This window comes from Gouania willdenowi, unplaced genomic scaffold (assembly GCF_900634775.1).
Source record: "Gouania willdenowi unplaced genomic scaffold, fGouWil2.1 scaffold_312_arrow_ctg1, whole genome shotgun sequence".
In the NCBI taxonomy this organism is placed as follows: domain Eukaryota; kingdom Metazoa; phylum Chordata; class Actinopteri; order Blenniiformes; family Gobiesocidae; genus Gouania; species Gouania willdenowi.
Genome location: NW_021145073.1, coordinates 108,215 through 134,178, shown reverse-complemented (window position 1 = coordinate 134,178; position 25,964 = coordinate 108,215). Strand labels below are relative to the sequence as shown.

Here is a 25,964-nt window from a genome sequence, read left to right as displayed (position 1 = left end):
GTGTCGCTCGCTGTCGCTGACTTTGACAGCAGCTTAAAAACTTTAAAGTTTCTGGGATTTTCAGGTGAACTCTGCATATTTTTAGAGTCCTATTAGTCGACTCGATGAAGACGAAATTGGTGGCGTGGGCGATGTTGCCTACGTCAGTGCAGACCTGGTACTTGTGTGTCAGGTGGGGGGGATTTGGGGGAATCCACCCCTCTCTTCTGCCTCAGTGATGGGAAGCGGTGAGGGGAGGGGAGGGGAGGGGGGCAGGAGGGAAGGGGTGTGTGTCGTTATAAGGAGCCTCAGAGGAGGTGCAGTGTTCAGTTGATCAAACCCTGAGTCTAAGGATACGAGCAGAACGCCGTTACCCCGTTACCCCGTTACCACACAGGAGACTGATTTACGTCACTGTACAGGTAGGCAGGTGTGTGTGTGTGTGTGTGTGTGTGTGGATGGATTTAAAGAATACTTTTATTTGAAGAAACTCTTTGTAGCTGTCAGTGATCAGATCCAGGGCTTAGATTGTTAGATTTATTAAGGATCTATTAAGGGTATGTTAAGGATCTATTAGTGTTCAATGGATAAATTAAGGCTTTGTTAAGGCTTTGTTAAGGTTCACTGATGGTGTATTTTCACCCGTGGGGTTAATCCTGTAAATAAGCCTTATCTCACCTCAGGTGATCTGTTTCTATTTTCCGTTCCTGTGTTTTTGGCTCCACAGTCACACATGATTATACTTCATTACTGGATCGTGCTCAGGGAGCCAATCGTCTCTCAGACACTTTGTGTGTTTTTGGTTTTGCACGACTTCATGTGATGAAGTAAAGAGAAACACTTCAACTAATCCATAATAAACCGTTTATTTATCCTCTTCGTGTAAATTCATATTAGAATGGAAGAATGTGAGAGCCAGACATTTCTATATTTTATAGTTTTTTTTAAAAACAAATGAACCAAAACGGCCATGAATACTAATGAGGAGCACGGCCCCGCCCCTAAACCCGTCAGACTCTGTTTGGTTCATTTTACTGATCGAAGATTTACATTAAAGAAAAAACCTGGAAATAAGGAAAAATGTTTTGATCCAGAGACAACCTGTATGATGATGATGATGATGATGATGATGATGATGATGATGATGATGATGATGATGATGATGATGATGATGATGATGACGACGATCTAAACCCAGTTATTATGCTAAGCGCATGATAATGATAATTTTAACGATAATGGTAATGAATTTGCATAATCTGTTTCCATTATCATCCAGAGAGAAAATGAGTGGTTAATGTTCCATTCACACATTAATGACTTCACACTGGGGAAGGTTTCCTGAAAATTAAATGTTTACTGGACACATGGGAACTCTTTTTAAGGAGTAAACATTAGAGTTTTGGTTTGTATTCTGTGCAAATTAAAACAAACACTGTATTCCACGATTTCAAAGGCGTCTGAGAGACGTCTTGTTTTATACATAAAAAAACAAATATTCTGTCCAACTACATTTATTTTAGTTAAAAAAGGTTTAAATGTATAAAAAAAATTCTAAATATGTCATAACAAAAAAAAATAAATAACGCTTGTTTGCATCAATGAGCTTTTATTTCGGTACTTCTGTTAAATTTGCATATTAGCTAAATATTTAGTTTGACCTGTGACATTTGTATTTAGATTTCACAATTAGTGTTTAGCTTCAACATTTAGATTTATATTTAGATTTAACATTTAAATTTAAATTTAAATTTAAATTTAGATTTAACAGTTAGATTTAAATCTAGATTTAACAATTAGATTTAAATCTAGATTTAACAATTAGCATTTAGATTCAACATTTAACATTTAGATTTAACAATTAGCATTTAGATTCAACATTTAGCATTTAGATTTAGATTTAGATTAAGATTTAACATTAAAGATTTACATTTAACATTTAGATTTAATATTTAGATTTAGATTTAACATTTATATTTAAATATAACATTTAGATTTAGATTTTTTTGCTCCTCCAAATGAATTTGCATCTTTGCTAAATATTTAGTTTCACTCGTGACATTTAGATTTAACATTTAGATTTAGATTTAACATTTAGCACTTAGATATAGATTTAACATTTAGCAGTTAGATATAGATTTAACATTTAAATTTAGATTTAACATTTAGATTTAGATTTAACATTTAATATTTAAATTCAAATGTAACATTTAGATTTAGATTTTTATCTAAAATTTAGATTTAAATTTGATATCAAACATTTAGGTTTAACATTGACATATTTTTACGAGAAAAAACAATCACAAATTTAACATATTGCTGTAAATCTGGTCAAAAGTAAGATTAAAAAAAATTGACATTCATTTTTTGTTACTGTTTATTTTAGCATCGGTGCACCATGTTATTTACCCAACAATCAACAGCTGATTTAATGCTGACTCATCACATTCTTCATTAACTCATCAGACATTGGCTACTCTTGATTTTTAGCTTCAGACGGCGTCTCCACTTTATTTTGTTCTTAGGGCGACTTTGGGTCGATGGCATGTGGACAAAAAGTCACAAGTCATGGAAAGCAATTTACTGCTATCTCTGTTACACACACACACACACACACATACACACACACACACACACACACACACACACACACTCAGGATGATTCCATTTCAAGCGAGATATTAACGCGCTTCACAGGATGATTGTTGGTGATGAACCAACAATCAGAGGCTAAACGTAGCCTAGCCTGAGGTGAAAATATGTTTCCAATCAACGAGAACCATTTTAGTTCAATTGATGAATACAGAGGCAATATCACGCTCAATTGATCTGATTGGAGGGAAATGGGAAGAATTTTGTATTTCCATTAAGTGTGTGTGTGTGTGTGTGTGTGTGTGTGTGTGTGTGTGTTCTCCATGTGGAAAATAAAGAGAAATTATGTGGTCTCTGTCAGGATTGAGGTCCATTACAGATGCAATTGCGTAATTGCTAGTTAATTAAATTGATGATGTAATTATCATTGTAATTGTAATTGGATAAAAATCTGTTGCTGGTGTAATTGTAATTTTTTAATTGTAACTGAGTTCAGATAATTGACTCTGTAATTTTAACTGGAAATGAAAATTCTACAAAAACTTTCAATTACAAATTAATTAAAGGCAAAACAGGGGAACCATGTTACAGTTCTATAGTTAACATTCAATAAAATATGTTTCATATCTATCAGTAGTTTATATATTTCATGTAGTTTATCACTTCTCTTGAGGATTATTTTATAAAGAAAAATATAAATCTAATGATATAGAAAAGGCTCAGACGCCCACACCATAAATATTAATTCCAATGTTGTCATTAATTAGGAATCCAAACAAGGTAAATAAAAAATGAAAAACAAATTGGATGATAAATTATATTTAACAGCTGATTTAAAACATGGGTCAAAACTGTTTTATGGGATTATTTATCAAAAGCTCATTAATTGTGATTATTTAAATTTGAATTATAGTAATTGATATTCAGGGGAAAATAACAATTGTAATTTTAATTGTAATATGAAAAAAATGTTGGTCACCGTAATTGTAATTGAGTTGTAATTGAACATGTAATTGTAATTGACCCCAACCCTGAATGAGACATGAACATGCTATTCTAAATCTAAAGTATAAGTAGAAAGAATTCTAAAAATCCTTCGTCACCATCTTGATCTTCTTTAATCTTGACCCGTTCTCCTCCTGCTCCCTGTTCTCCTTTTCAATTCTGGATCTGTGTGAAAATAATGAGAGCTGAGAGCAGCAGCAGGACAGGTAATAAGAGCAATCAGTGTGTGTGTGTGTGTGTGTGTGTGTGTGTGTGTGTGTGTGTGTGTGTGTGTGTGTGTGTGTGTGTGTGTGTGTGTGTGTTTATCTGTAGCTGAACAGGCCTGTTCTCTCTGTAACATCCTCAAAGCCTTAAAGAGGGTTTTGGTGAAAAGCAACTTGTTATCGATGTTTAAACAGGGGGCGCAGGGGGCGGGGCTTCATGGGTTGCTGATATCAGTGGAATTGAGCAATTTTCACACCAAGTCTGATTTATTCACCAAGCAAATATGTGCAGTGTTGTTTATGGAAGCCCCATAAAAATACAAAATTATGAAAAAGAAAATAGATGTAAAATAATAAAAGAAAAAACAACCTTTTTCTCTTTTTTTACTGGTGCCAATGGGCTTCCATAGTTTTGACTATTAGACGTAAGTTGAAGTACGTTTACGTTGGCTTTTGGCCTATTTATGCAGATCAGGCGTTTTTAAAATAATAAATAAATAAATCAAAATCTTATTATCTCAGAACTCCCAGCATCTGTTTTGATTGTGTATGCATGGTTCTCTTTTAATTAGCATTTTTAAATATGAATTTGCAGGCAATCAGAGTCCTGAGAGACAGAGAAAGCTCGTTGTTGTGTCATCACATCATCAGTGCTAATACGCTGTTTAAATGAGCAAACGGTGACACATAATGGATGTGCAGCTAATCCCACACAGTGGGGGGGGGTTCACCTGTGCACAGGTGGAGTATTTCTAGCATCACATCACACACAGTGATTCTATCCAGAGTTCAAAATACATGTAGAATGTGCTGGAAAAATGGCACAAAAATTAGCATTAGCATTATTATTGACTGCAAATTTAGATTTAGGCTCTCTTGTACTACTCATGCTAACGTACTACTCATGCTAACATACTACTCTTACTAACGTACTACTCATTCTAACGTACTACTCATGCTAACGTACTACTCATGCTAACGTACTACTCATGCTAACGGACTCATTCTAACGTACTACTCATGCTAACGGACTCATTCTAACGTACTACTCATGCTAACATACTACTCATGCAAACATACTACTCATGCTAACATACTCCTCATGCTAACGTACTCATTCTAACGTACTACTCATGCTAACGTACTACTCTTACTAACGTACTACTCATGCTAACGAACTACTCATGCTAACATACTACTCTTACTAACGTACTACTCATTCTAACGTACTACTCATGCTAACGTACTACTCATGCTAACGGACTCATTCTAACGTACTACTCATGCAAACGTACTACTCATGCTAACATACTACTCATGCAAACGTACTACTCATGCTAACGTACTACTCATGCTAACGTACTACTCATGCAAACGTACTACTCATGCTAACGTACTACTCATGCTAACGTACTACTCATGCTAACGTACTACTCATGCTAAAATACTACTCATGCTAACGTACTCATTCTAACGTACTACTCATGCTAACGTACTACTCTTACTAACGTACTACTCATGCTAACGTGCTACTCATGCTAGCATACTACTCATGCTAACGTACTCATTCTAACGTACTACTCATGCTAACGTACTACTCTTACTAACGTACTACTCATGCTAACGTACTACTCATGCTAACGTACTCATTCTAACGTACTACTCATGCTAACGTACTACTCATGCTAACGTACTACTCATGCTAAAATACTACTCATGCTAACGTACTCATTCTAACGTACTACTCATGCTAACGTACTACTCTTACTAACGTACTACTCATGCTAACGTGCTACTCATGCTAGCATACTACTCATGCTAACGTACTCATTCTAACGTACTACTCATGCTAACGTACTACTCTTACTAACGTACTACTCATGCTAACGTACTACTCATGCTAACGTACTCATTCTAACGTACTACTCATGCTAACGTACTACTCTTACTAACGTACTACTCATGCTAACGTACTACTCATGCTAACGTACTCATTCTAACATACTACTCATGCTAACGTTGCTCCCTGCTCCAACACACGTGGTTGAAACCAATGTGTTGTGATCAAGTTCTGCAGAAGCAGATAACGAGCCATTCAGTTGATCCAGATGTGTTGGAGCAGGGAAACATCTAAAAGTCTCAGGAATCCAGCCCTTGAGGACTGGAGTCCGGCACCCCTGCCTTAGATAGTATGAAAAGATTGAGTATGTGAGAAATACCAGGATGTATACTATATGGGGACATTTTTTAAGTATGCACGGTGTTCACACTAGTCATACTCAAACGTCCCATGATGCATTGGGAGCTGAATGTAAAATGGTCCTGGGACAGGCTTCAGGATAAAAATCAAACATCACCTTTTCAAAATAAAAGCATCTCTTCTTGTGTTCCATTAGTTCTTTTTTAAACTATTTTGTTAATAGGGCTCTTATTTTGAAGTTAACAGGAAGTTTTGTCAGTAGACTAATGGAGGGTCTCTGAAAATGTGTGAAATGTGTGAATGAAATATGTCTACGTGAGTTTGGAAGTATACTTCAGTGGGAACGCCGATCATCCTATCATACTATAGTATATAGTAGACAGTATATACTATAGTAGATATACAGTATATACTTTCGTCTAGAGTAGACAGTATATACTATAGTAGATAGTAGACAGTATATACTATAGTATATAGTAGACAGTATATACTATAGTAGATAGTAGACAGTATATACTATAGTATATAGTAGACAGTATATACTATAGTAGATAGTAGACAGTATATACTATAGTCTATAGTAGACAGTATATACTATAGTAGATAGTAGACAGTATATACTATAGTCTATAGTAGACAGTATATACTATACTAGATAGTGGGCAGTATATACTGCCTACTATCCACTATACTATACTATAGTATATAGTAGACAGTATATATTATACTAGATAGTGGGAAGTATATACTATAGTTTATAGTAGGCAGTATATACTATAGTATATAGTAAACAGTATATACTATAGTATATAGTAAACAGTATATATTCATTGAGTTTATAGTATATAGTACGTTAGTGGGACATTTACTACACAGACTTAGTCTTAGTTTTGTCACCATCTGCTGCAGGTGTTTCATTGATTTTGTTGTTTATTTTTTTGTGCTTCTGTTTGTTGTTGTACTTTATGTTTGTTTGGTTTGTGTGTAGAGGGTTGAAGCTCTGCTGTGTTGCCTTTGTTTGTATTAGTTGTTTAATGATGTTTTGCTACGTATTTATTTTAAATGTATGAGTAACTCCTCTCTTCCTCTCCTGCTTCCACTCAGGTGTGACTAATTCCCTGATTGCCTCCCGTCACTACTTAAGGAGTGCTTGAACACTGAGTGAGTGCTGTTGAATTGTTTTTTTTGTCTTTCATTGTTAAATAATAATTTTGTTAAATAAAACAACACTAATGAATTCAATTCAAAACAAATACATTCTCAGACTCTAAGTATAGATACATTTATGAAAATAACCTCCATTCAATGCGGTTTTAGTGCCGTACATTATGTTTAATCTGATTGGTCGGCTATGATGTGATGCATTTGATAATTGTCTGGTCATTTCTATTTTTTCTAGTTTCATAATGTCTGTTGTTCATTTTAAAACTAAAAAATAATAATTTACTATGTAACTGTTGGGTGTGGAAATGTAATTAATTACTTTACTTCTTTTAAAACATACTTAAGTACAAGTAAAATTACTGATTTAGAAATACACTCTAAAAAGTACAAATACCCATAAAAACAACTCAATTACAGATGAACATCTGGATTAAGAAACTATTGGAGCTCCACCGTTTAACTGACAGCATTTATTTTTTTATTTTTTTATTGTCTTTCTGGCTCCTCTTGTTAATACATTTACTTTTCTTTCTTTTTATTTGCTCTGTATGTTGAACCAAGAGTTGTCTTTTTAATTTTGTTGTACCTTGTGTATAATGACAATAAATCTATTCTATTCTATTCTAACAAAGGTGATTGACTTGAGTCAGAACTGATTTCAGATTTTTGAAGTCTGTTATTAAGAGATAAATTAATTTTAAAACCTTATGGACAATAAAATAAACTATTGTTTATGATATTGTATATTGCCGTTACAAGTTAGATTCTTGAACACGTTGAGTACTTTGAATATGACGAGTTTGGCCCAAGCGTTCTTTTTTTTGGAAGCTAAAATATGGTCTTCTTATGTTAATACACATCCCACAATGCAGTGCATGGTTGAGATGTCAGATTGATCTATTTCTATTCTAAACTGGTTTTATTCCACTTAACAAATGCAGTATATCTTATGTACAGAATGCTAAGCTAAGCCTTTTTCAGAAACTAGATGAAGGGGAAAAACCTCCTCTTAGAGCTTTTCTGACCTTAATAATATCCATTTACTCCCTCAGTGAACAGAAGCTGATGGAGCATCACACCAGGTTTTATTTCCAGGGTTGACATAAAAGCACTCTGCTAACAGGCGTCTAAATGTACGAGTGCACGGCTCCTTTTATCAATGATTAGAAAGGAAAACATTTCTCTTAAAAAACATTTTCAGGATGTCTGTGAAATATAATGGAAGCATAAGACAATAAAACACGTGGTTTGGAGAGAAGTGGGTGAAAGCATTCGTTTCCATCTTTTAAAAAGATGCTCTCGGATGTAGACGTAGACGTACATTAAGGTTTATTTCTGCTGCTTGGATTCATGTGAATACTAGAGATACTTATGTTGAGGATGTGTTGTTGAATGTAGCTCTGACTAATCCATGAACCCTTTGTTCAGTGGTTATTCCATTTTAAAACCAAATCAAAATAACAAATAAACAGTGTGGTTATTTTGTTTTACTGACTTAAAATCAAAACAGAAATACAGGAAAAATTAAAAACCAGATAAGCAGTGTTTTTCTGTTTTTAAAATAATAATCTTGTTCTGTTTGTGAGATATTTGGATATTTACGGGGAAATTAGAACAAGAACTGAAGTCTGCTGCAGCTGGACCAGGTCTACACACATAATAAGACTGTTTAGGATTTATTTCAGCAGTTTTCTGGTCCTGCTCATGTTTTCATTCAGTCTGTGGATGTTTTAGCTCGTAAAAAGATGCTCACATTCATGTTTTGTTTCATGGTGTTGTGGTCAAAACTGTATCCAAATAAACTGGTGACTGACTATCGACTGTAGTTGGAGCTTTGACAAAAACAATTACAGCATTTTTGAGGACAGTAAAAGCTAATGGCTGCCACTAACGGCAGCCGTCAACACACACACAGAAGTTGTTACAAGAAACGAGAAGCACCAGTAGATTCATTACACCACCTCGGGTTCCTTTAATTATGTGCACGCATGTTCATGTACTAATAACGTTTCAATTCACCAGTTCATCAATAATGTGACTTATTTAATCCCACAGTAAAAATCATCTGTGGGTGACTCTGTGTGGTGAGATTAAAACATCTCAAATATCATAAACAGAAGATGATTTTTTTTAAAGACAGTAAAACACTGCTTGTCTGATTTTTTCTATATTTATGTTTTGGTTTTAAGTCAGTAAAACAAAACAAACACACCGTTTATTTGTCATTTTCATGTGGTTTTTAAACAGAATAACCAAAGAACAAAGGGTACACTTCATTCATACATCATTCTGTTCTGTCACATGGATTATTCAAATGTCATGGAGGGGAAATCAGACGCTAATTTATAGGCATCGTTGGATTAAAATGGAGCAACAGCAGTAAGGAGGAGGAGGTCGACTGAATCATTAGTGGGAAACGGAGCAGAGAGAGAAGTAGGTTCATCTATTCAATCTAAAGGTCAAAGGTTAAGGATTAAAGCTGCTCTTAACGATCAAGTAGGGCCTCAGATTTTCCATGATCGCAGAAAAACGGATGGAAACTATGAACTGACTATGACTTGAACGTAGCCTGAACGTAGCCTAGCATAGCCTAAGTGCTCCAATAAATGTGTTCTGTCTGTCAGACCACAGCAGAGTGTGTTCTATGTTATTAAGATGCTTCATGCCTTCGTCAGGGACTTTGAGCAGAGAAGATTCCTACAATCAGCACAAATCTCAGTCAATATCCAATTTGTTCTCAACAATGGGCCTTTCCTCCCACTTTGCTGTGTGTAGTTGCTATGGAAACCTCCCACTATACACACATTGAAGTCTAAAGCCACGTTGAAGCATTCTTCTGATCACAGGTGGTTTTCTCCACCAATAAGATTTCACGACTGAAACAGTAACAAAATGTGGGAAAACCCATTATTTTCTGAAACTGTTCCAGTGCTTAACTTTGTCAGTGCACAGAACTATGTATTCATCAATCTATCAATTCATATTTAAAAATGCAAATAGTTACATGTCGTAGCTGAGCCTGATTTTATCGTAGAAACATAACAAATGGTGAATGTAGTTAAATTGGCAAAAATAATCATGAAATATGATAAAAAGAGGTTAAAAGTGACAATAATGGATCAACATATGTGACATTAGGTGTAAAAGTGGAGGAAATGGTTTATAAGTGATAAACATGTCTGGAAAGTGGAAAAATGTGTAGAAAAGTCATTAAAATGTGATGTAGAAGTGTCAGAAATGGGAGAAATGTAGCAAAAATACTTTAAAAGGAGCAAAAATATGGCAAGAAAAAGTGATGATAATAGGTTAAAATATGGTGAGTTTGGTGTAGATGCAGAAATGCAAATGCAAAAATGGGCTTAAATTGTTTAAAAAATATTCTTAGTTTCTTGAAAGTATCTGGTGACCTTCTGCCTGTGTGTCGTGACCCCAAATGGGGTCCTAACCCCAAGGTTAAAAACCTCTGCTTTGAAGCATTCACTGAGGGCTGGAGGAGGAGCTAAAAATGAGAAATCAATCAAAAGGACAGTTTGGGGTGAAATAACATGTTTGCTGTGACTCGGGTTTGTTACATCAACGACAGTATACGATGTGGCAGCTGCTGAGCTGATTTATAGTTGGTAACCCCGCCCCCTCACACCTGAGACTCCGCCCTCTCACACCTGAGACCAATGTTCAATCAGACCCTGTAAGGGACAACCACACCTGTTCAGGATTGTCACAATACTTTAATGTTAGTTGGCGTTAGCGTGACAATAAAAGTGAAATAATCAATCAGAACATGTGTGTTAGTATCATTAGATCATCAGAACATGTGTGTTAGCATCAATAGATCATCATACATGTGTGTTAGCATCAATAGATCATCAGAACATGTGTGTTAGCATCAATAAATTATCAGAACATGTGTGTTCGCATCAATAGATCATCAGAACATGTGCGTTAGTATCAATAGATCATCATACATGTGTGTTAGCATCAATAGATCATCAGAACATGTGTGTTAGCATCAATAGATCATCAGAACATGTGCGTTAGCGTCAATAGATCATCAGAACATGTGTGTTAGCATCAATAGATCATCATACATGTGTGTTAGCATCAATAGATCATCAGAACATGTGTGTTAGCATCAATAGATCATCAGAACATGTGTGTTAGCATCAATAGATCATCAGAACATGTGCGTTAGCATCAATAGATCATCATACATGTGTGTTAGCATCAATAGATCATCAGAACATGTGTGTTAGCATCAATAGATCATCAGAACATGTGTGTTAGCATCAATAGATCATCAGAACATGTGTGTTAGCATCAATAGATCATCAGAACATGTGTGTTAGCATCAATAGATCATCAGAACATGTGTGTTAGCATCAATAGATCATCAGAACATGTGCGTTAGCATCAATAGATCATCAGAACATGTGCGTTAGCATCAATAGATCATCAGAACATGTGTGTTAGCATCAATAGATCATCAGAACATGTGTGTTAGCATCAATAGATCATCAGAACATGTGTGTTAGCATCAATAGATCATCAGAACATGTGTGTTAGCATCAATAGATCATCAGAACATGTGCTGTTAGCATCAATAGATCATCATAACATGTGTGTTAGCATCAATAGATCATCAGAACATGTGTGTTAGCATCAATAGATCATCAGAACATGTGTGTTAGCATCAATAGATCATCAGAACATGTGTGTTAGCATCAATAGATCATCAGAACATGTGTGTTAGCATCAATAGATCATCAGAACATGTGTGTTAGCATCAATAGATCATCAGAACATGTGTGTTAGCACTAACTCTGTATTTATTATGTCTAATGGTGGAAGGCCTGCTTAGAACATACAACACGTTTTACATTCTGCATGTTTAGAAGCACAACAGTTTAGTTAGATGATATGATATTAGCCAGATAAGGCCCACGAGCCTCGGGTTTGACACTCTGGTCTAATGTGTAGAGGAGAACATGAGACAGTTTATGGAAACATCTGAGGAGATGCTCAAAAGTACAGAAGCCTATTGCACTATTAACATTTTTTATTAATTTATTTTTTTTCATGTTTTTTGGAAAAATTTTGTCTGTTTTTCTGACAATTAATTTTTTTTTTTAAACTAATTTGTTTCTGTTTTTCTGACTTTTTTTTATGCTTAGAGGACATTTGAAACAACAGATGGATTTAATTTCTTATTGAGAGCAAACATGGCCGGCTTGTTTAATTTGATTGAAATGTACTTTGAACTTGCTCTGAGACACTGGGAGATAATTCTGTATTTAAACTGTAATATTAATGGTATTAAAATGAATCTGAGACACCTGAGCTCATTCAGATCTGAGGGACACAGAGATGTTTCTCCAGGATCAGTTGGACTGATATGACGTGTTCCATGGATATAAAAGCCTGGCTACGTGGTCACTCAGGATACGATCAGGAGAAAATACTGGACCTGCACAGTGTGCAGCAAGGACTCACCATAGAATGGATGTTCTCACGAATCAGAAACAAAATTAACACAAAAAACTGAAAAATTGACTCCAAAACAAACAGGAAAAATTCTTTAAAAAAAAAAAAACAGAAAAAAATATAAACATATAAACATATATATATATATATATATATGTTTATATGTTTATATATATAACAGAACAAAATTACTCTGAAAAACAGAGAAAAATAGGCCAAAAAGAATTTTGTTTTTTTAAGTAAAGATTCTTCTATAGTAAAGTGATTAAATAGTTAGTGAATAATAAACAAATAACTTTTTGTTAATATGTTCTGATTTTCTTTTATAAAGCTAGTGACATTACCATACACTTTTTCTTTCTGTAAAAACTTTTCTATCAAAGCAGGTATGACAAAGAGTCTTTATATAAAATCCGTCTTTTGTATTAAATAAAAGCCTTTCCATGTGTGGATGAATGAAGCGTGTCTTTGAATAGTCGTCACTAAAGTAAACTAAAGGCTGAAAGCAGCGTGTGCTCAGAACGTCCACTATTGTTCTGCTAAAAGCCTAAATCTCAACATTTTTAGATGCATTTCTGAATGTGTGGAGGCCAATAAATGGAAGTCCATTGTCTCTGTAACAACAGGAATAATGTAGCGCTTTGTTTATTAATAATGGCCCACAGCGAGATGCTAACGGTGATATAATAAATGTAGCAGCAATATATTATTATTATTATTATTATTATAAACGTAGCTTTGCACCATTACTGATACTGTAGTGTTAGTGAGTCAGTGATGTTTATTAGACTAATATTAAAGGGTTGGACAGTGATGACACTAAACAAAGCCTCACTCTCTGTAGAAGATGGATTTTCTCGATTTGATTACAATCACAATACGTCGTTGGTGATTAGATTCTGGATGATATTAATTCATTTAAAACAATTCAATCCCAAACAATTCAGTAACTTTTCATCCAAAATAATAATGTAACAGTGTACAACCAGGATTCACTGCTGTGTGGAGCAGCAGGAGGAAAATAAGTGTTCTTTATTTACATGAACACAGCTCTTCTTCTCTCCTTAATAGCGTCACATCAGAGATGGGAACTGTCGCCCCCTGTGGCCACAGACTTTTTCATGTCACGGCTTTAATTTATCAGAGGTTTACGTTGACTTTTGTTTGAAGTTTTACTGGTTTTTAGAGCAACCCAAAGCAGCACACGTTGTCATTTTGACTGAAAAGCTGCTAAATGATCCTAAATGCTTTAACTCCTGTACAACTCAATGAGCTAAAAGAGGCTAATCACGTCATCAATGATGTCATTTCAACATGGCGGCGCACAGGGTAAAGTAGACCCAGTTTTAAAAGTTAATAAAACAAATATGGTGCAAAATAATAATCATGTGTTTTGTTTGACATAGATCTATAAATAAGGACGATTCAAAGGTTTTAGGCCACATTTGTAAAAACAGTGGAGGATCCCTTTAAATGTATATACACGTGTACACCTTGTGTACACAAACGGTCCGTCTCATAAAAGTGCAATAAAAATGTACGGCATTATTTTTTTTCATACTTCCATCGTATCAGATCTTTTCAACGACTTCAGACCAAGCCATAGATTTAAAATGTATTATATTTTCAAACCCCTTTTTATGTTTCTATCGACTTTTTTATCGCGAGAACATCTATTTTTTTCAGCAGGATAAATAGTAAATATGCAGTATTTAGAAAAATGAATGAAGGCCAAAGTGAAATATTTTTAATGAAAATATTACATCCTTGACCGTGTCATTAATTGATTGCAAAATTTAATTTAATGCATTATCATTTTTGGCACAGGGACAGTTTTGAAGAAAAAATACACTTGAACACATTGTATATTTTGCAGGATAAGAAATCCTTCACTGAAATTTCCTTAAAACTTTATTAAAGGTAGGGTAGGCACTTCTCAAAAGCAAGCATGATTTTTAATGTAGCCTCCCCGACGGCTCCGCCTTTACCCCCTCGCCCCTCCCCTCTGTGCTCCGTCTCACTCACATGCATGCTCACAGCTGCTGCAGAAGAGGAGCTCAGCTCATCACTAGTATTGTGTAGAAACTACGTTGTTGTCTCATTCAGCACTAAGTAAAAATAAACTTTATCATTATATATGTTAAAAACGTGACCAAAAACTCTGTCAGTGTGAGCTCGTGCATGTCAGGGATTGAAAATGAGCAGGGAGACGTGATTGGTTAAAAAACATAATGGTTGTCCTAATTCACTCCTTCTCAAACCGTTTTATGTGTTACTCACTTTAAAGCCCCATCCCGCTGTTACCCCCCCCATATAATCCTGATTAATAACATATTTAAGCAAATTTACTGAACTAATGGAACAAGTACTTCCGTATTAATTACCTGCATGGAAAACTAAATGTAAAAGTGTTAGTTAGTGACTAATAGTTAATAAGTCAAAAATACAGGAAATAAAGGAACATTGTTTGCAATCTGTGGCAAAAAGCTTAAAAAACCAAAAACTAAATACAGTGCATGAATTAAATACACTAACAGTGTACAAATAACATCATGTTTCATAATGCTACTAACATATTTCATCTACAAATTAAAACTCAAAAACTAAAATAAACTAATCACCTGCATTAAAAACAAATGACTAAGAGTTATGAAGTCTTTTCACACTCGTTCTGTTCTCGCCATGAGGTCAAAGGTCAAGAGAGATGAACTCTCTATGTCTGACAGATTTAGATTATTTTTACCGCTACAGCGTTGATTCTTTGAATTATATTTTGTGTAAACGTGGTATCGTCTCCAAGGTAGAAATGCTGAGTTAGCTGCTAAAACTAATGCTGCAAAAGCTAACGCTGCTAAAGCTAGTGCTGCTAAAACTAATGCTGCTAAAGCTAATGCTGTTAAAGCTAGAGCTGCTAAAGCTAATGCTGCTAAAGCTAATGCTGCTAAAACTAATGCTGCTAAAGCTAATGCTGCTAAAACTAATGCTGCTAAAGCTGATGCTGCTAAAGCTAATGCTGCTAAAGATAGAGCTTAAAATAATATATTAATACAAATAATCATAGACCTGGTTAGGGATGTAACGATTCACTCAACTCCCGATACGATTCGATTCACGATACTGGGTTCACGATACGATTCTCTCACGATTTATTTTACAAAATGGGACTGTAGACAAATTTTTTTTTGGGAAAAAAACTATAAAATACTGTATTATTTTCCTTTTATTTTTCATTGTCAAAAGAATTCCTTGATAAACTATTCAAAAAAAAGGAATTTAACTAAAAATAAATCTTGAATTAAATAAATAAAGGAATAATACAAATGAAAATGAAGCCTATTAATTTAAATTCTGGTTCTATAATAAACAATGCAAAACTACATAATAGTTCTTTTTCTTTTTAAAAGTGCAACTGAAAATGTATTTTGTGCCTTAACAATTGGACTTTAAAAAAAAAAACCGTGATTACACTGATTTACGTCATATTTGTTTGGACCAGCAGAGGGCGCTGGTAACACAGTGGTCGGTTGGCATGCAGAAATTCTTGCAGTGAAGAAGAGAAGCTATGCTAGCAGACAGAGCTAATAGAAAAACGTGACTTTTACAGATATTCAAGTAATATTACAGATATTCTTTCGGTGCTAAAGGGGTAATGAATCATTTATTAACATATTTAAGAGTAGAAGGCGGCCAGAAAGAAAGTAGCAGCAGACTCCGCCCGCCGCCTACACTTGCGATTAAATTTTCAGAAAATCGTTATCAACCATGATACCTATGAATCGATTTTTAACTGCCTTACGATTAATCGTTACATCAATAGACCTGGTTAATGAATGGTGTACGTCATAAATTTACCTTTTCAAAGTCAGAACTCATACTGTCCTTTTCACACTTGTCCCATCAATAATAATAATAATTATAATAATACATTTTATTTATAAGCGCTTTTTAAAAACTCGGACACTTTCCAGTTGTTAAAACAATTACACAAATCATTAAAGAAACTATCACTAATAAAGGTAAATACAGTAAATACATACCAATCATAAGTTAAAAGCTTGTAGAAGGAATGGAAACTGAGGAGGTTTGTTGCTTTAATTCTGTTTCTAACGTTGGTTTTTATAAAAGCTCACATATGAGAATCATTCCTGGGTAGAGTCTGAATTCCTCTCACTGGAGACCCAGATAGTCTGTGTTTTCATTCACCAGGGGTCACCTGTGTGGAAACAAGAGGACTGCCTTGCTTCTATACTGCTCCTGAGCTGCTCCATCAGTTTTTAAAAGTGCTGAGATCAACAGAAAGTGACATCATCAGAAAACCCTGGTCCCTCCTCCAGTCTGAATATGTGTAATATTAATAATATAAACACTAACGATCTCTGGAATAACATTATAAACGCTGTTAGGTTGGAAACATCAACAGAGTGAATTAACTTTATGTTTATATCGCTCTGACCTTTGACCCCCCAGGTCACACATGTGCAGTTCCAGAGAGTGAAAAGACTTATTAGTAAAAAATACAGGAAATAAAGGAATGTTATTAGCAATATGTGATAAAAAGCTTAAGAAAACAAAAAGGAAATTATTTTAAATCTTTGATTATTGCATTTAGTTCCTGGTCCATATGTAATGTAGTCTAATCACTTTATGCTCTTTTTATTTCTGCTACATTTTGAAGTTTTCATTATTACTTTCTTTGTGTTTAGTTTATTTAATGTTAATAATGTCAGGAAAAATGTTAAAGAAAAAAAAATTAAAGTTAATGCTATATTTTCTCTCTGACTGCAGGTTGGACCATAAACATCTACAGATCGGACATCCAGCTGGTTCCATCTACTGACATCTACTCACACCTACTGTCTCTGTCTGTGTGTGTGTGTGTGTGTGTGTGTGTAGGTGTGTGTGCGTGTGTGTGTGTGTGCGCTGAGCGATGAAGATCCCTCTGTGGTGTGTACTGGTGCTGCTGGCGTGTGTGTGTGTTCCTGCACACACTGACTGTCAGAGGGAGTGTGTGACCTGTAGTCACATCCTGCAGCAGCAACACTTCAACACCATGGTGAGCATTAGCATTAGCATCAATGTTAATGTTACACTTACATTTCTTTCTTCTTCTTCTTTTCCTTTTTGTTTCTTCTTTCTTTCTTTGCTATGTCTTTTTTCTTACAGTGGTTTTGACATTATCTCCATTTTTTGTATAATATAAACCTATATTCCCACCACACATCAGTCCTTGGGATACTTTTATGTAACAAACCAAAATAAATCCACTGATGTGCCATTTTAAATGTTTAAATCCTGATTTTTGTCTAAAGTTTTAAATATTTATGACTGTAAATTACACTCATAGATGATTCAATCATTAGATCTACATTATGTTCAGGATTGTTTGAATGTGTTGCTTATTTATAATAAAACGGCTACATTTAGCATTAAGATAATCAGACAGATCTCTATTACATTTAGTGTTGTGTTAGTTTTATGGTTGTAAATTATGAGTTGTGTTAAAGGTAAAAGTAGAAAGAAATGAAACCGTGGATTTTGTCTTGGATTCTTTTCTTTCCATTGTTACGACGTAAGTCAACCTCAGTGAATATTTATAGACGAAAAGAAGCCGACTCGTATCTGGGACTGGTGTTTCCATCCTGGAAAAAAGCAGCTATTGTTTGATATCAGAACATTAGCATATGTGTGTGTGTGTGTGTGTGTGTGTGTGTGTGTGTGTGTGTGTGTGTGTGCGTGTGTGTGTGTGTGTGTGTGTGTGTGTGTGTGTGTGTGTGTGTGTGTGTGTGTGATAATAATGCAGCTGGGACCTTTCTGATACTTGTAATAGAAGTAATGTAATGGACTGGAGCTCCCAGCGGTGACTGACACGTTTTATCAGCTCGTCATTGTGTGCAGATGGAACCCACAGAGCAATCTCATTGTTTCCACCTCAGACTATACTGTATGCATTTTAAATATGATCACATTTATACTTGGATCCTTCACGTCAGACAAAGCCATGGGTTAGCAAATGTGAAAAGTGACGTCAAAAACACACAAAGGAACAACAAAAAACAAGGCAAAACAAGAAAATACACGTATTTATAGAAAAATGCACAAAGTGACTATAAAAACACACAACACAACAACAAAATCACACAAAATATTTAAAAAAAACACACAAAAACTCAGAAAATTACTCCAAAAAACTGAAAAACAACAAAATGCACACACATAAAAAAAAGAAAAATACCAAAATTATCTGCAAAAATATTCAAAACGGCAACAAAAACATATACAGTAGCCCTATAATTATTTTCTGTTAATGCTCTTATCATATATATATCTTTATTCTAATGCTGATATGAATGTTGATCATGTGACCCTCAGATCAGATACAGTCACATGTTTGTGGCCCCGCCCCCTGTGCTAAAAGTATCAGTTTTAAACAGTTGTGTTGCAAAAATTCTTGATATAATAGTGTACGTTTTTTTCTCTACCTTCTTTGTAATTGAGTTGTAATTGAACATGGATAATTGAAAGAATGTAATTGACCCCAACTCTGTCCATAGTTACTTTGTCATGGCTCGTTGTTAGATTTTCGTGTGGTGAGCTGCACTAGTTCTGTTTTGTTTCTAGTCAGTATGATTATTTTGTGAGTAGTAATTATGTTTTAGTCCCACTCAGTGGACTTTGTGCATTAGTTCCATCAGTTTTTCTGTGGATCTATTGGAGTCAGCTGGAGGAGAACATTGGTTGAGTTGAATTTAAAGGATTCTGATCTACTTCATCAAACATTGGTGACAAGCTGTTGAAAAAGCACTTCTTCTTGCGTCCTGTAGAATGGATGAACGTGTCCCAGTAGTGACAGACCCTTCAAACCCATCGATTGTTCTCTGACTCACACTTTCTACCGCTGTGTCTAATGTTCTGCTTGTCTAGAGCCAGACGAGCCTTTTCCTTCTCACACTGGAAGTTTAACCATGTGAAACACAACGTAGCATTTATCAGATATACTTTATTTACTCCAGGGGGAAATTAAAATGTGTTACAGAGGCTCGAGAAATTTTAGAAATGAAAAGATTAAACAGTAAATAAATAAAGAAAGAAAGAGAAATGAAAACCTAATAATTAAGTATAAGATTGTTAATTCAATAGGGATTAAATACAAGTGCACACATTACAGTAGAAAAACATAAAATCATATAATAATAATACAAATGTACAAATATATTACATATATATATATATATATATATAAAACTTATTTTATTCACTGAAGCAAAAAAAACTTTAGCTTTTTCTGAATGAATGAGATAGAATAAAATACATTTTTAAAATGTGCCTTGTTTTTCTGTTATTATAGGAAATATATTCACAGTCACAACTGTTTTTATCCTTTTTCTGTGACTAAAGAGGTTTACATCGACATGTTTTGCTTTTCCTAGATCAACCAAAAGCAGCACACATTGTTATTGTGACTGAAAAATCTACTAAATAATCTATAAATCAGGCTGAATGTTTCACTCCAATAGAAAACAATGGGATGTTTACAGGCAGTGGGGCCCTGTGACATCATCAGTCACATGATTTCAAAATGGAGGAACACAGGCTCTAAAACTGTAAAATAGTCCTATTTTTATAAAAAGCAATAAAACAAATAAGGTGCATAATAATGTGATTTGTTAGACATAGATCTACTAATAAGGACATTTAGAAGATTTTAAGACACATTTGTAAAAACAATGGAGGATCCTTTAAAGCAACAAATCGACACAAAACAATTTTCACGTTTTTAAAAGTGTGCAGAAAGTGAGAACATGTAAACTCCACTGAGAAAGTCAACAAAGTGAAATAAAGCCATAACCTTGGAGTCGTGATAAAATAATAATGTGCATCTTTGTAACCCAACAGTGTGTGAAAATAGACTTAAAAATTAACAACGTGGTTAAAAGTGTTAAAGTGTTCATCACGTCTGAAAACTAGCATAAACACACACACACACACACACACACACGCACAGGCTCATAAACTCACTGAGATTGCTTCATTGATCTGACGCTGAATCCCTGCTGAGCTCGTTTCATTTACAAAGGATAATTAATTTCCACTGATAGGTTGATGGTGGAACTCTCTTTCCTCTCATCCTTTGACACCAGAGGTTTTACTGATATCACTGTGTAGTTTATCTCATTTGAACGACATCTGAAGAATAAATGGGATTCATTTGTTTCATCAACTCCAGCTGAAGTTGAAGGGCTGAGGATTTAAAGTGGAACTAAACACAGATTAATGAAGCTGAAGAAGCAATAGATGAATGCACACACACACACACACACACACACACACACACACACACACACGGTTGGATAAATTCAGTTAAATTCCAAAGAGTGATGCACACAAACACACCACGTTGTATTTCTCCAACTGCATCAGTTTGGCGATAAGTGATGGGATGAGAACTTCCTCCTCTACGAGCTTATAAAACACTTTATACTGCTACATATTTTATCCTGGGAATCTGACCCTGGTTCACGAAAAACAAACTTTGTGTCATGTTCTGTTGGTTAGTTTAGTTATTCTGTCTTTGTTGATTTGGTTTGTGTTTAACTCTTGTCTGTGTTTCAGGGATTCCTGCTTGTGGCTCCACCCCCCAGTGATGTCTGTGTGCTTGGTGATTGATTAGCTCCCTCATGTTTTCACTCAGGTGTGGGCCATTCCCAATCAAGCTTCCCTCACTATTTAACTGAGTGCTTGGTCACAGTGTGGTTGCTGGTTCGTTGTGTGATGTTGTCAGGTTCGTTGGCTCCCTTCGTGTGCAGTTGTGTCTAGTCCTGTTCCCCTGTTTTTGAGTTTGGATTTTGAATAAGTTTGTTTGAGGAGTAAACATGGACTGGTTCCACGAACGTTATTCCTCTATCCTGCCTCCGTCTCTCCTTGCATTTGGGTCCACACCCACACCGGACCGTGACACTTTGCTTCCTTTTTCTTTTTTTTGGAACTGGATTCTAATGTTTGTCTTCTTTCCATCTCACCAACCTCACTTTCCGATTCGCTTCCTGCATTCACCAGGAGACTGGTGACGTCAGTGCCCAATTCCTCAGATACTTTCAACGCATGTGCGTAAACTACGTCACATTTTATTTGTTAATTAAAAAAAAGACAAACACAAACTGCCGTAAAATAGGCCGACCAGATGTTGACGCGTTTTGCGCGTGCGTTGAATGGATCTGAAACGATGAGGCACGTGAAAAGGATTGGGCACTGACAAAGACCTTAGCTACTACATCTGAAGAAGTGTCTCTACACATGTGCTTGTAAAGTCATGTCGTAAACATGCCAGGCCAATAGATGGAGGTGTGGTTTTGCTCAGACACTTCCTCTGATCACTGCTAGAGTAGAACTTTAATCAGACCTCCACAGTTTGACCTGAGCCCACAGAATACGACCTGAACCAGAATAAACACTATCTCTCTTTAATCCTGACTCTATTCACATCCATGCACAGCGCACATTTATAATGATGCTAGGCGAGCTCTCAGAACTCTCTGAAGGACTCATCTTTGAGAGTTCATCTCAACGATGAGAACAGCCTGTCAAGGTCTGTTTTTCTCCACACTCTCCATGGATGGATGTTGAATCGACGCTCTGACCTTTTCCTTACTTTCCATGAACACCTGCGGTCTGGCTCGGCTAACAAACTCTCGAGGTCATCTCTACGGCAACGCCTTCCCACGTCATCGGCTGGAGAACTATGAGAGTCTATAGCAGAGTCTCAGTAAACAGGCTTATCTCAAACAACACTGAACACTTCACTCCCATATTTACACACACAACCTGTTTCTTCACCGTCTCCTCTGGCCCCCTCCCCTCCTCCCTCCCTGCAGAGGCAGCAGGAGGCGAGCTGTAAGGGCAGCGCCATCCTGTGGCCACCCTGCAAACTACCATCCTAAGACCCATCCATGTGCTAACGTACTTTTGTATTGAATTTAATGATGTTTGTTGGTTTTTGTCGCAATGTTTGCTGAAGAGTTTTTTTCATGATCCAAAACTCCGCCCCTCTCTACAAGGGCCTAGTTTGGTTTTTGCCTTTTTTTTTTACCTCTTCTTCCAACCCATTGTTCCATATTTCTCATCTAAGCACTGCTCTGCTCTTTAATAACTCAGCTTTATTTACTAGTCACTGGTTCTACGTCTAAATGCAAACATGAATAACAGCTTCAAGCTAATCTACAGACGCTACATAGAGATTTACAACTGCTACACACACTACACACATATGTGACACACAACCAGTCGTTTATGTATTTTTTAACATAATTTATTCATACACCAGAAGACATTCATCCATTCACCTCCTCAACAAACATTAGTGAATGTTTCTCGCTCTAATCCAAACATCACCTCACGTTCATTTATCGTGCAGTCTGCGTTAAAAAAGATAGAAATTAAGCCAAATATCTTTAGCTCTAATGCAGCTCTGTGATTGGTCAGAATGAAATATGTCTCCACTGATCCAAGTGATGATGAAGTAAATCAACACTTTGTAGGAGAAGTTCAGTTAAATTCACACCGGCACCATTTCTCACTCTGAGGTTCTGAACATGGCCCTGTTCCCTGTTACCATGGAGACAGAGCTTTTTCAAAAGTGGAGCCCGCTTTTGAAAAGTTCCGTTTTCAAGCACCAAAACGCCATTGCCGTGTAAAAAGACAGAACAATGCAAAACTTTGGTGTTTTTACTTGAAAACGTGTAAACGTTTTTGAGTGGGTGGTCCTAATGTTCTGGCTGATCCATGTGTGTGAAAGTAAAGTTCCTCTCATCCATATCTGCTGTGCTCCATTAGATGGAGGTGAGCTGTCAGACGGCCATGTTCCCTCATAATGAAACAGTAAATCATCAAAATAACTCGTGTGACGTGTTTCAAAGTTCCACTAAAGCCCCCGACTCCCACCCCCCACCATGAGATGAAAGTTCTCACACTGCAGACCCCCCTCCCCCCAACTTTGTCACTAAGGGACTCTAATTCTGACATGTCAATCACTTCCTGTCGAGGTCGATGACATGTTTGCCAAATGATGGACGTCTCATTTGGTGTCCTGATATTTTCCATCTACGCTGAACACAGCAGCAACTAAAGCTCATTAACTTCTGTGACACGGGGGGGGGAGTGTGAGGGTGGGTGGGGGGCGGCTGGGGTCCAGTAAGTGCTGAGTCAGCAGCAGCTCAGAAACCTGAGAATTCTATGGCCTGTGGATTATTGATGATGATAAAAGCCAACAGGGTGATGGATTGGTTCTAGTGACGTTCTCTGACATGTTTGTATTGTGTTTATTCACTCATTAAGGAACGTTAGCAAACCATCATCACAACCTTTAGAACCATAACTTTAGAACATGTAGCTCAGCTTTAAAGTCCAATGCATTTCACAGCCTTACAGACTCACATATGTTGACCCATTATTGTCACTTTTAATCTCTTTTCACCATATTTCATGATTATTTTTTGCCAATTTATCCACATTCATCATTTGTCATGCCCGGTATTTGCCAGTTTAAACTAATTGTTACTATTTTTTTAAAATTACATCACCCCAACTGCCCATTTCTGCCACCTTTAAGCCCCTATTGACACTTTGAACCCTTTTTCCACTTTTTCTGTCCATTTTTGCCCACTTTTTGCAACTTTCAACCAAATTCTGTGGTTTTTAAACTATAGGAATATATGACTGACTGCTCAGGGCTGTGCTTTGATGTCTATTTGTTCCTTGGCTTATGATCTATGGTTCTGTTCCTCTGTAGGTGTGTTTGTTGGAGTGTGAGGCTGAGATCTCATCCTCGCTCACATGGGAGCTGTGCAGACGTGCCGTGAAGCTCTCCAACAGCCCTGCGGTGTCCAAGAGGAGGGCAGAGGAGCTGGAAGTGGCCTCCCTGGACCTGAGCTCGGCCAGTGAACTGCTACGTTCTGCAGCCGCCCAGCGTTTCCAGGACGCGGACCCCGATGAGACAACGTTTGAGCCACGAAGCCTCCAGTATGATGACTCATCGCTGCTGGAATCCTCAGAAGAGGACGGAGAGGCCTTCAAACTGCTCGGGGAGGACAGGGACCAGAGGGAGGACAGGGAGCAGAGAGATGCAGAGGCCGAGGGCCCGGGGGCTGACGAGGGCCCCCGCAGCTCAGAGGGCGCCACCTTGTCCAAACGCTTTGGCGGTTTCCAGAGAGGCCGCCAAAGCTACAGGAAGCTGATCAGCTCCCCCATCAGGCCCCTGCAGAAGCGGTACGGCGGCTTCATTGGTGTCCGTAAATCTGCCCGAAAGTGGAACAGTCAGAAGCGTGTGAACCAGCTGCTGAGGCAGTACCTGGGCATGAGGAGCAGCCGCAGCGGCAGGATCTCCACCGGCCCCGTGTCTCGGGTCTGGAGGCAAAACCAACTGTAAGATGTCAGTGTTTGAACTGTGATGTCGCCATGGTGATCAAAGGACAGACTCCACCCCCTCACTGCACCGCTCTGTGTGTGTTCAAAGTCTTTGATGTCCTATTCCATATTTACATTCTGCCATTCTGTGAAATAAAAGATTTAGAGAAGTGCAATGGAATATATTTTTGTGTGTGTGTGTGTAATAAAGAGAGGCTACATGTGAGTGGAGATCTCCTTTACTGCAGTGGCTGGACGCTCATGCACGCTCATGCACGGATGGGCCTGGGCTCCTGCTTTGGATGCTTTCTGCAAACCAATGAGTTAGGAAACACACACACACACACGTTCACTTACGTTAACAACTCTGTTCTTGTTTTTAGGACTAACCCGACCGTACACAGCTGAGTATTTATCTCAGTAAAGTTCCCTAAACGTGGAACAGTACAAAAGTGAATTAGGGCCAATTTTGATGGTCAACATCAAAATGTTGTGATTTAGGTTGAAATTTCTTGAATAATATTGAAGTATGATGTCAAGATTAAAGTTGAAAAGACAAAATGAATAGCCCAGCAGATATGTAGGATGACTTAGATGTTTCACTTCTGGAAGAAAGCATGAAAACGTGTACATGGGTGTTTTTTTTTTTTATTTTTTCTTTTTTTTTTTTTTCTTTTTTCTTTTTTTTTCTGGCAGTCGCTTGCAGGCTAGATCATCAGGGTTTTAAAAATTTAGATTTAATGCAATTAAAAAAGGAGTCCAACGCTCCTCAAAGCACGTTATTTTTTTTTGTTTTCTGAGAGCAGACATCTTTTCCATGGAAATAAATTCTGTGAGGAGATTTTGCCATTGGTTTATGTTTAAGGATTTTTTGTCTTTCCAATTTAGTAATATTGTTTTTTTTGCTATGGCTAGTGCCGCAAGGATTGATTGTGATTGGTTTG

At 36.5% G+C, this 25,964-nt stretch overlaps 1 protein-coding gene across 1 annotated transcript; it reads left to right on the top strand.

Moving 5' to 3' along the window:
* The first annotated feature begins 288 nt into the window (after positions 1–288).
* LOC114459439 (proenkephalin-A-like) lies at positions 289–25,230 on the top strand. Its single transcript, XM_028441695.1, has 4 exons — positions 289–401; positions 7,084–7,140; positions 17,410–17,677; positions 24,407–25,230. Exons 3-4 carry the CDS (start codon positions 17,552–17,554, stop codon positions 25,040–25,042), a joined length of 762 nt encoding a protein of 253 aa, XP_028297496.1. The 5' UTR covers positions 289–401; positions 7,084–7,140; positions 17,410–17,551; the 3' UTR covers positions 25,043–25,230.
* The last annotated feature ends 734 nt before the right edge of the window (positions 25,231–25,964 follow it).